At 46.4% G+C, this 12,230-nt stretch overlaps 1 protein-coding gene across 1 annotated transcript in view; it reads left to right on the forward strand.

Annotated features, from left to right (window-relative positions):
* Positions 1-12,230, forward strand: part of PCDH15 (protocadherin related 15) — a 1,296,732-nt gene that overhangs the window by 1,190,327 nt on the left and 94,175 nt on the right. Inside the window, 1 exon segment of the mRNA XM_053307474.1 lies at positions 11,703-11,830. Coding sequence (XP_053163449.1) covers positions 11,703-11,830 — 128 coding nt within the window.

A 12,230-nucleotide genomic window follows, 5' to 3' on the forward strand; every position in this document is an offset into this window, starting at 1 on the left:
GCATCTGCAAGTATTTTATCTACAACATAATGCATCTGCAAGTTCAAGTCCAGCAAGTTCAAGTCCCTTCCAGGTTCTCAGGAGTCTAATTCAAACCCCCTCTGTTTCAAGTTTCTTCCCAGAAACTTGGAAGCTATTCTCATGACTACTGGAAAGTGGGCTAAGGGAGCCCAGTCCACTTTCCAGCAGTCATGGGAACCACCTGGCTCATGGGCGAGCCTGGTGGCTAGTCCGCTTATTTCCGCCTCCCTTAAAATGAGGTTAGCAGAGTGAGTGCTCCGCTAACTCCATTTTTGTGATTGTGAGTTGCCGCTGTGCAGCTCCATGCAGCAGTGACTCACAAGTGGACTCCTGACCGGGAGGCTGCAGCAAGTCTCCCGGCCTCAGGGGTCTCCCCGGAATGCCTGCACATTTGCGCAGGGCATCCTGGGACTTCTGGGGGCCGGGTGGCACCCAACCCCCACCGCCCCTACCGGCTCTGTGACAGAGCCGGTAATTGTGTGGCCAGCCAATCCAGCTGCCCAGGGAGGGCGCTGGGCTCATCTGTGGGGAGAGTGGGTCAAGCCTGTTCTCCCCGTGGAAGCCCTGTGGGCTCCCCACACTGCTTGTGTGGAGAGCCTCAATGTCTCACAGTGACATTTTTAATGCGTCCTTTACAGATAAAATCTCTCATATCCGGGCTGACCTGGAATTGAATATTTTCATTTTCTTATTTGTTTGTTTGTTTACTTACTTATTTTATAACTATGTATACCACTTTGGGAATTTTTTTAAAAAAGCTGTATATAAATATTTGCTGTGTATTGTATTCAATATTCTTGCAAGATCAGTTATAGTCTATGGGCCAGGGGCCTAAAAGCGGGGGTTGATCGTACAATTTGAGTGAAGAAGTAGGATAGTGATTTTGAATTGCTTATGTAGAATTATTAGCCATGATGGCCTTTGATAATGAGCCATGATGGCCTTTGATAACCCCCAAACAGCTTATTATGTAAAAAAAAAAAAAGCTTTAAAATGCATAATAAGCAACAGTGACCATACAGTGGCCGAACAACTTTACTAATCCAATATTTTCTATCTGAAGTAACTGACCGATGGCTAAAAATAAAATAAAAAGTTTTCCTATGGCAATATTTATTATTTTATTAGTATTTTGGAAGCATTAATCTACATAAAACACTCAAAAATCACAATATTTTTATAGAAATTTGTTGGAAATTGCAAAGTTTTCAAGTAAAGTTTCCTTAGCTAATAATAAAAGTCATTGTCATCATCTTTGTCAGCTTGGTTCTCACATTGCTCTAAATAGCATATTGCTGTGCATGTCAAACATGGTTCATACAAATACACGTGAGCCTAGCACAAAACTGTTTGCACCTGCAGGATAACAGTTCTAGAACTGAATCGGGAGCTGTTTTACCAGCTGTTCACTGAATAGTAAGTCCCCTTTGCTATTCTTCCACCCATAGCTGTTTGGACTGGGGGTTTCTGGAAAATGGATCGGGCAGTTTATCCAAATAAACCTTGGTAATTAGCAAGGGGAACATGCTGTTGCAGGGTCATGTTGCAGGGTCATGACATGGGCAGTTGATGTGATTCTAGTACACCAGGAGTAGACAACTTAAGCTCTTCAGCTGTTCTTGAACTGTTGTTGTTGTGGCTGAGGATGATGGGAGTTGTATTTCAACAATGGTGGGAGAGCAGAGGTTCCCTACCCCTGTACTACATGATTTTTTGTACAGAAGTATATGTAGCGTAACTCATTTATGTCTGTTGTGTTCTAGGGTCATAAGCAATTTTTTTTAAAAAAAAACTACCCAATTTTTTCACTCAAAATGTACCAGTCAACCCTTCTGGCCCATAGACGTTTATGGGGGTGTCCAGCAATCCCTCTTGTAGGATTAGATTGGATCAGTTTCAGTTTGTGACTCCTGAGGATGTGGAGAAGTTGCAAAGTGGTATGGCATACTTTCTGTTATTTGAATCCTTGGCCAACATGGCTGATCTCATCTTGCAGGGAAGTTATTGGAGTTGGCCTAGTTGACATCATTAATGCCTCACTGAAGGAGGGCAGGATGCCTCCTTGTTTGGTTAGACTTTGTAGCCTGCCCTGGATCCCTTGGTGATGGATAATTATCATCCACTAAGGGAACCCAACCCCAATAGGCTGGTCTTCAGCCTCCTGTGGTTGGATAAAGTGATCAAGAGGGTGGTAGCTAACTGCTTCACACAGTCTTGGAAGAAGAAATGGACTATCTAGACCTATTTCAAACTGGCTTTATGGCAGGCTATGGGGTTGAGATGGCCTTGGTTAACCTGATAGATGACCTTCGCCCGGGAATTGACAGAGGGAGTGTGACTCTATTGGCTCTTTTGAATCTCTTGGCAACTTTTGATACTATCAACCATGATATCCTTCTGGAATGCCTTAGCGATTTGGGAATAAGAGGCACAGCTTTGGCTGATATGATAGCCCTGTCCATTCCTTGTAGTGAATGACCTCAAAACAGAGGTGCACCTGCTGGTAGCCACCAGGCTGAACTACTACAGTGCTTTCAATGTAGAATTGCTTTTGTACATAGTTTGGATTCAGTTACACAAATGCAGCTGACAGATTGACCTCCAGGGTAATTCAGAAAGACCATATTATGCCTATTCTTAAATAGTTGCATTGGCTGTCATTATGTATATGCGTGAAATATAAAGTGCTGAAACATTATTACCATTAAAGTAGGGATGTGCAAATCAATTCAGATTCAAATTGATTCAATCTGAATCTGGTTGATTCAGGTAATTCAAGCTCAAAATGAATCTCTCCTGACACTTCTGGCCAAATATGGTCTCAAATCGAATCGTGCCAGATTCGATTTGAATCTGTTCAAGATCTGAGTTCCTCCTATTAATTTCCCCAGATTCCTAGCTTTGATTTTTTTTAAAAAAGAAAAGCTAAGATCTAACCCTTGTAAAAGGGAGTTACGGAGCAAAATGTGTGGTCACCATTTTTTAAGTGTTAGGATTCTTTGGTGTATAATAACTTGTAAGTGTTAGGATTCTTTGGTGTATAATAACTTTTCCTCAGTTAATCCCTATGAGGATTCATTACACACCTTCATTTCTTCTATTTATTTTTAACTGTCTTTGGACAGTGCCAACTGTCAGCTGCCATTTGCCAACACACACACCCCCCCCACACACACACACAGACACACACCTGCAAGGCAGTGGGGTAGTACTCAGTTTATGTTCTAGGAATTTTTTTCAAGTGTTTAGACATTTTGGTGTCTAATAACCTTTACTCATAATGAATCCCTATGAGGATTCATTACACACCAAAGAGTCTAAACACCTCAAAAATCCCTAAAATATAAACTAAGCACCCAATGGCTTGCGGGTTGGGGGTAGTTGGTGCATGGTATGCCACTAATTCTCCACCCCCACCCTCAAAGCAGTGGGGTCAAAAAGAAAAGAAGAAATGAACATATGTAAGTAAGAAACCAAAGCATCTAAACACTTCAAAAATTCCTAAAAAAATAAAAATAAACTGAGTACCTCAGTGTGTTTGGATGTGTGTGTAGTTGACACATGGCAGTTGACAGCTGGAACCATTCAATGACAGTCAAAATGAACAGAAGAAATAAAGGTGTATAATGAATCCTCATAGGGTTTCATTATGAGGAAAGGTTATTAGAAACCAAAGAATCTAAACACTTTTATTCCTAAAAAATAAACTTTGTACCTGTGCTATGAACACAGTAAATGGCTCTAATCAAGGTACTATGTCTTAGCCTCACGTAATAATATTTTTGAAAGTGCTGAAATTTGAGACACTTATGGATGGAAAACAAGAACATCTGTAGGAAAGTGAGAGGTACCAACAGGGAAGGAGTGGCCCACAGATTTGTCGGTGTTCAAAAAATCTGAAGGAAAAACCCAAAGGGGATTTGAGAAAAACACATTAGTCAATGAGGCAGAATAAAAAAATCCCACATTAGTCAATGGGACAGAATTTTCATGAGCTTACAGTTAAGACAAGCAGATGGGCAGAGCGATTGCAACTCAGGGGAGAGGAGGGTTTCAGCAAAAAGAGTGGGAAATGTATCTGCTTGAAGAACACTCCCTCAGGCAGTCACAAGCCCCTCTGTGGGGGAAAGGTGTGTGAAATTCTTTTCTTTTTTAGCATTTGACAACTCTGTATTTCTGAGGTAGAAGGGCTTTGACAAAGAGTTGGGAATGAGCACCATTTGTGCCTGCTCCCACACAAACACCCAGAATATAGTGAGGCTATTCACACAATGGGACAAAATCGGGCTAGCCTCTGCTAGCCCGATTTCGTCTCACCGTGGGAACCACCAGGCTCGGCTGCGAGCCCGGTGGTTCCTGAGTGGGTAAACCTCTCAAGTAGCCCGCCCCTTAAACCAGGTTTACAGAGTGAGCGCTCCGCAAACCCGGTTTTTGGGATCGTGAGTAGCCATGGCGTGGCTCTGCGGCATGGCTACACATGAGTAGACCCCCGGCAGGAGGCTGAAAATCAGCCTCCCGGCTCGGGGGTCTCTCCAGTATGTCCTGCGTGCTTGCGCAGGGCATAGTGGAGCTTCCGGGGGCTGCGTGGCCCCCGAACCGCCCAGTCCCTGCCATCATGGAGCCGGCAGTCGCGTGGCCAGCCGATCTGGTCGTCCAGGCAGGTCTGCCCGATCGTCTGCGGGGAGAGATCGTCTGCTCTCCCCGCAAACCAGACAAAAGTGGGTCTCACTGATCGTGAGACCCGCCTCAGTGTGTGTGTGTGGTGGGGGGTGGAGTATATGAAGTAAGACCAACTTAGAGCAGGCATTCCTGTCCTTATTCCTAACTTTTGTTTCTTCTTCTTCGCCGTGCTCAGCCACAGGCTCAGGTAACACTTGCACACAAGGGATATAAGGCTATATTTTCTTGCAGAAACATTCTTGTGAGTTAAAAATACTGATCTCCTATGTGAGATTGTAAGGATTACTGAGATAATGCATGTTGAATACTCTCAACTCTCTGTTGCTATTTATGATGAATAACATCACCATCACTGTCATCAAAAAACTTTGGTTGTGGAGCCCAGATTTTTTTAAAATGGAAAGAGTTTGCTGATTATGCACACAGCAGTGTGAACATACATGGAAGAAAAGATACTGGTGGAGGTGCAGCAGAGTCATCCCCTGCTGATGCGCTACAATTCAGTTTTCTGACACTGAACAGACAAGTTTTTCTAGGGTGTAAAAAAAAAGAACTGCAAGCATTCTTGAAAGGAATCTTAATTTACATTTTAAATATCTCATGAAAATTTCCACTGTCCTTCAGTTAATCTTCCTTCTCGCAATAGTCTGCCAGTATAGTCATCTCTCGCCAACCACAAGGGTTCTGTTCCAGGAAAACCTCACGGTTGGCAAATTCATAGTTAGGAGCCATTGGAGTCAATGGCAAATAGGGGGCTAGGGGAATTGCGGTTGCAAAAAGACCGCTAAATACAGTTTAAAAAAGAAAAATTCCTCCAAATCCCCCCAAATCGCCATGAGTCAGTATGAGGAGTGAAGGGGAACCAAGAAAATCACCCCTGACCCCCCCAATCACTCCCAAACTCCTGAAAATAACCCCCTGAGCCCTGAAAATCACCTCATGCTCTCCCAAAATTGTGAAAAAAACTCCAAATTGCCAAGAAATCTCACCAAACCTCAGATATCCGGGTCATGGTTGGTGAGACCTGCCACAATGTCCCAATTGTGAATACTTAAAACCGCGATTGGGAAACCCACAGTTGGCAAGGGATGACTGTAGTAGTTGTGTGTGATCTCGAGATATCTAGAACACTTATGGACCCTCCGCTTGTGCTTTTTGTAATATGCCTTCACTCAGGAATTAATGGAAGTAAAGAAACTGCCAAAGACTATCTCACTGCCGCAGTTACTAACTTGGAGACATTTTTATAGAGAAGTAGTAGGTAAATATTCTTAATAAGAATGGCTGTGACATGACAGACAGCCCTCTTTTGACAATAGCAGTGGCAGCTGGTGCGGGCACCACCAGGGGAGGGGGCAGCATGAGGCAACTTTAAATGTAAATTAGTAGGTGCTTACCTCCCATACTGACACACCTGAAAGCTCCTCCCAGCAGTGGCATGCTGTCCAGCACCCTCTGTGGCAGAGGATCAACTCCACCACTCAGCTGGCCTCCCCACATGTGTGGACACTATTTGCTGGCCATGCAAATGGCCTCCGCCAGCTGAGTGGTAGAGCTGATCCTCCACTGCAGTGATGTTGGGTGGCACACTGCTACTGGGGAGAGCTTTTGGGTGTGTCAGTACAGGAAGGAAGCACCTACTCATTTACACTTAAATGTGCCTCCCACCCACCCCTGCCCTCTAGCGGTGCCCACACTAGCTGCCACTGGACAGTAGGGAGCCACTCGGGCTGCTGAACAACTGGAAAGGCAGCCCCACAAAGTAGTGATGGGTTGCTGTGCAATGACTAAACCACTTCTGGGGAGCAGTGCAGCGCTCCTTCCATGTGGAACAATGGAATGAGCACTGCTGTTCAGAAGCCGTTTGAAGTCATCCCACAGCAGCCCCATCACTACACCATCAGAGCTGCACAGCATCCCTGGCGGATCCCTACTGTTGATGCAGGGCTGCCTGTCATGTTGGCTGATAATAATAAATAATAATAACAACTTTGGTGCTGAAGAGGTAGAGCTCAAAACTCATGTAGCTTCTGCCATTCATAGCAGAACTTATTTTTCTGATGATTAAAGAAGGCCTGCATCAGCTTTTATAATTGAACCTTGACTCCCATCCCACCTTCTTTTACAACTCAACTTTGCAGTGGGTCATGGTAGCCTGAGAGGTGAAAAACTGGAATCCATTCATTTTCTGTCCTAAAAAGGGAAATGCAGAGAGACCAGTCACATCAGTAAAGAGCCTCTTTACTCTGACAGACTAGAGCAGCTCAGGAGGTTTTCCCTGGTCTGCTTGGTCCCTGGTCTGCTTTTCATGCTCCTTCCTGAATCATTTCCATCTTGTTCCACCCTCCACCTTTTCATGTTTCATGGTGCCCACGGTCGGACTGGGCTGACAATTCCAAAGTTCTGCCGGTAGTCAAAGATGTGTTTGGATCCACTGAACTCAACTTTTCTTGTGTCTTATTAAGTCTGATTCCTAATGTCAATCATAGTGTTGTTTTATGATAAGGCGCCACAATTATACGGTCAGTGAAAATCTTCTCACGATCCATGAGAAGAGCTTCTGTCGGGTCTGTGGGAAGAGCGAGCTTAGCCCTCTCTTCTCACAGACGATCCTGCCCAGAGCCCTGGGCAGCTGGATCAGCCACGCACAGGACTGCTGGCTCCATCACGGAGCCGGCAGGGCTGGTGGGGATCGGAGAAGGCTTGCCCCAGGAAGTTCCAGGAAGCCCCACACAAGTGCACGGGGCATCCTGGAGAAACCCCCGAGGCTGGGAGGCTGCAAGCAGCCTCCCAGTCGGGGGCCTACTCATGTGTCACCACGCACTGCAGCAACACACAAGCAACAAAATGTGATTGGCTGCCCACACAACTGCTGGCTCTGTCATGGACCCAACAGGGGTGGCAGGGATCTGGGGCTGCGCCACCCCCGGAAGTTCTAGGATGCCCTACATGAGCACACAGGGCATCCTGGAGAGACCCCCGAGCTTGGGTGGCTGCTTTCAGACTCCCAGCGGGGGGTCTCCTCATGTCTCGCCATGGCGCAGAACCGTGCCGTGGCAGCACATGATCCAAAAACCTGGGTTAGCAGAGCACTTGCTCTGCTAACCTGAGCTAAGGGGAAGGCTACTTTGGCAGGCTAGCCGCAAGAGAACCACAGGACTCGCTCGCGAGCCCACTGGTTCTCACGATGGGGGAAAAACGGGCTGGGCTACTTTAGCCCAGTTTTTCCCCATCGTGAGAACAGCCTCAGTCACTTCTACCCAGGTTTTCCTCTTCCACACAACTGAAAATTGGGAGCACACATAGCTCCCAAGCCCAGGTAGAACACAGTTTTTGATTGTGTGAATGACCTCTGTGTGTGTGTGTGTTGAACAGATAAGATGCGTGCAACAGAAAATGAGAATGAGCTTGGTTATTAAGTGATTCCCATGGAAGAGCAAACCTATGCCAGTCACTTAAAAAAAAAAAAACCTCTTTCTGTCTATCTATCCATCTATCTATCTATGAAATTGAATAATTGAATATTCTGCTAAGGTAGTTCCAGTTCCTTGTTTTTCTTCTCATGCATCTAAAGCATGACAATCAGTAGTTTGTTTTGGTTTTGTGTGTTTTTAACAAATAAAGTTCTAACTTTCCCAGGGGCTGGACTTTGGAAGGCAGCATATTGTTGATGCCTCTGCAAATATAGAAAGTGGTATGTTTCCATGACAGTTACAGCTATGGAACTCTGTTCAGAATGTTACTCTAAAAGAAATGAAGCCCAAATAATCAGGGTGACGGTTATGAAGAAAACATGTCCCATATATAGCACTATAAACAGCCGTAACAGATACGATGGTGGAAAAGAATCAACTCTGAAAGGGAATCATTTCTCACCAGCAAATGGGATTTCTTTTCAGCAAACTGAAACTGTTTCACCAGTGTGTCAACTTCTTTGATTATGGGATCTGAAAGTGATGCTTTGCTGAGATTGCTGTGTGTGTTTCATATTGCTGTGGAGACTTTGTAGCCCAAGTTTACCAGGGAGCAAGTCTTTTCAAATCTGAGATATCTGTTAAATGCTGTAATTAAAGTGCTATCTATTTTATTGCTGCAATTGCTCATATTCAGTTCATGCTGGAGATCAACCTGTGGTTGCAACTGCAAGACTATGAGGTGCTTCTGCGGGGAAAGCGGGCTTAGCCCACTCTCCCCACAGCCAAGCAGCCACGCATAGCTGGGCAGCTGGATCGGCCGCCCACACTACTGCCACCTCTGTCACAGAGCCAGCAGGGGCTGCAGGGATTGGAAAATGCGTGGCCCCCAGAAGTTCCAGGATGCCCTGCGCAAGTGCAGGCTGCTTGCAGCATCCTGGCCAGGGGTCTACTCATGTGTCGTCGCGCACCGCAGTGACACACAAGCAACGAAATGAGGTTAATGGAGAGCTCACTCCGTTAACCTCAATAAAGGGGAGAGTGGTTTAGGCGGGCTAGCCACCTTGGGAACACATGCCCGCGAGCCTGGTGGTTCCCACAACCACTGGAAAGCAAGCTAAGCTCCCTTAGCCCGCTTTTCAGTGATTGTGGGAATAGCTTCTAGATTTCATTAGATGTGTCCTTTAGTTTTAGCAGCAGGTGACCTCAGGGTTTGTGGACATAGGCTCGCTTCCAGACCACCACTCCATTAGTGCATTAGTGCAAGGAACAAAGCAGCACACAAACAAGAAGGGATGCTCAAGGTTGCATAATCTCTTGCAATCTCAGTCCATTACACAAGCATTGCACTTGCACAAGAATAGTGGATAGCTTGCATCATTCCCTACAACATACATGGACTGAAGAAGTGGTTTCATAGCCACAGGTTGCATAAGCACACCCTGTTGAACAGGTGCAACATTAGTCTGGTACAAAAACTCCCAACTTAGCAGAATTTGTTAGTGCACCATCCTTGCACTAGTACAACATGCTTTCATTAGTACAGTGTTCATCTGGATGTCAGCCATATTGTTCAGCCTGCTCCACTGATATATTATTTGAAGCAAAAATTTCTAATCCTAGGAAGATCCTTACCGAGACCTTCATGTAGCAGAAAATAATAAAATAAATATCCCTTATACTGCTGTGGTTGTTCTCACCAGAATGACTCTTTTCATCAACCTATGAAGCTATTCTGACAATCACCAGAAAGTGGGCTAAGGAAGCTTAGCCCACTTCCTGGTGGTCATCAGAACCACCAGGCTCATGGGAGAGCCCGGTGGTTCCAAGGTGGCTAGCCCACCTAATTCCCCCTCCCCTTAAACAAGGTTAACGGAATGAGCATTTTTCTGCTCGTATGCTGCCTCAGAGCTCAGTGACACATGAGTAGACCCCCAACTAGGAGGCAACAAGCAGCTTCCAGGGCTCGGGGGTCCCCCTCCGAATGCCCTGCGCACTTGCGTGGGGCATCCTGGGACTTCTGGGGGCTGAATGGCCCCGAATCCCTGTAGCCCCCACCAACTCCATGATGGAGCTGGTAATCATGTGTGCAGACAATCCAGCTGCCCAGGGCTCCACAGGCGATAGTCTGTGGGGAGAACAGGCTAAGCCTGCTTTCCCTACAAACCACCTTGAGGCACTTCACATTAGTTGTGTGAAGCGCCTCTATGTGTTTTGTCTTACACAAAATAAAACCCACAAATCCCACAACCTCATGCAGCTGTTCTCCCGAGCAGCTAAGTCCTGGCCTAAACAGCCATGCCTGAGCTTGGCTGCCCTTGAGAACCCCTGGAAGCTGCGCAGGCCGTAGCAGTCCTGCAGTGCCAAACCCAGCACCGCAGCCCAAGATTAAGGGTGCAAATGCACCCTTAACCCTGGTTCCAGGATCATGTGTCAGCACAAACTGCACTTGGAGCATGGTGCACTGTGGGATCCACGAAGGCCAGGACAATGGGTCCTGGTCTTTGTTTACCAGTGCAGCCAGAGAGTCATTCACACTGCTTTTGGCAGGGCTGGTCGTGTGGGTGCCTGACTTGCATGCTGCCCAGCCTGCAAAGGGTTGTCTAGGGGAAGGTAGGTGGAATCCTGCCTTCCCCACCCACCCAGCCACATGTGCGGTCATGTGAACAGCCCCATGTCTTCTTCACTTCACAGCAGCTTTATGACTACCACCTCTCTCTCTCTCTCTCTCTCTCTCTCTCTCTCTCTCTCTCTCTCTCTCTCTCTCTGCATATATGGAAATTACACTGTTCGTTGTATGTTTAATAGCCCAGTTTTATTCAAGCTTGATTGAGAATGAGGTGCACTTCTCTACCATTGTAATGTAATAACATCAATCATTTGTGAGTCAAGTCAGCCACATTAGCACCCATAAATTAGCTGACAGCACAGGTCAATGCCATTGTATCAGCAGCTGCCATGATCATGACCAGATGCAGAGCAATAATGCAACACAGTGAGCACGCTTCACACGCCAGAGGGGTTTCTGCGGGGAGAGCGGGCTTAGCTTAGCCCGCTCTCCCTGAAGACGATCAAGATGCAGCCCTGGGCAGCTGGATCTGCCACCCACATGACTGCCGGGATCGGGGGCCACATGGCCCCCGGAAGTTCCAGGAAGCCCTCAAATGAGTGCACGCAGCATCCTGGAGAGACCCCCGAGCCTGGGAGGCTGCTTGCAGTCTTCCGGTCAGGCGTCTACTCGTGTGTCACCGCATGCCATGGCAACACACAAGCAAAACGATGAGGTTAATGGAGCATTCGCTGACCCAGTTACATAAGCAGAAACTCACACATCTGAAATAACATTGTATAACAGAATTGCAATCGATAGGCAATATAGTGGGACAAGTCTTGTGCAGAATTTCACTGTAACAAAACAAATGACAAGCTAGTTCACACATCACCAAACCTATGTAAACATTTAGGATCAGGGTCTTAATGCTAAAATTAATTTACTTCCATGTACAGTATGTTTCCCTGTTCAGATTTGTCTAAGGATTAAAGAATATGATGTATCCGAATTTTACTAATGTCTTGGTTTTATTATAGGTAATACTGCTAAGGTGCTCATTGAAGTACAAGATGAAAACGATCATGCTCCTGTCTTCCCCAAAAAGCTCTACATAGGAGGAGTGTCTGAAGATGCTAGAATGTTTGCTTCCGTGATGAAAGTGAAGGTGGGAATTAAATTATTCTACTGATGTCCAGAAGCACTTTATACTTACTAGATTAGATTATGTATGCATCAGAAGATCTTAAAAGGTATTGAGGCTCTCCACATGAGCAGTGTGGAGAGCCTTATTACTGGGCTCTCTCCAAAGACGAGCAGGGAGCTGTCCCTGGGTGGCCAGATCGGCCGCCCACATGACTACCAGCTCCGTCACAGAGCCAGTAGGGGCAGCAGGGATCAGGGGCCACCTGGCCCCCGGAAGTCCCAGGATGCCCTACACAAGTGCGCAGGGAATTCTGGGGAGACCCCCGAGGCCAGGAGGCTGCTTGTAGCCTCCCGGTCAGTGGTCTACTCATGTGATGCCACAGTATGGAGCCGCACTGCGGCGGCATATAATCAGTAAAATG

This window comes from Hemicordylus capensis, chromosome 3 (genome assembly GCF_027244095.1).
Source record: "Hemicordylus capensis ecotype Gifberg chromosome 3, rHemCap1.1.pri, whole genome shotgun sequence".
In the NCBI taxonomy this organism is placed as follows: domain Eukaryota; kingdom Metazoa; phylum Chordata; class Lepidosauria; order Squamata; family Cordylidae; genus Hemicordylus; species Hemicordylus capensis.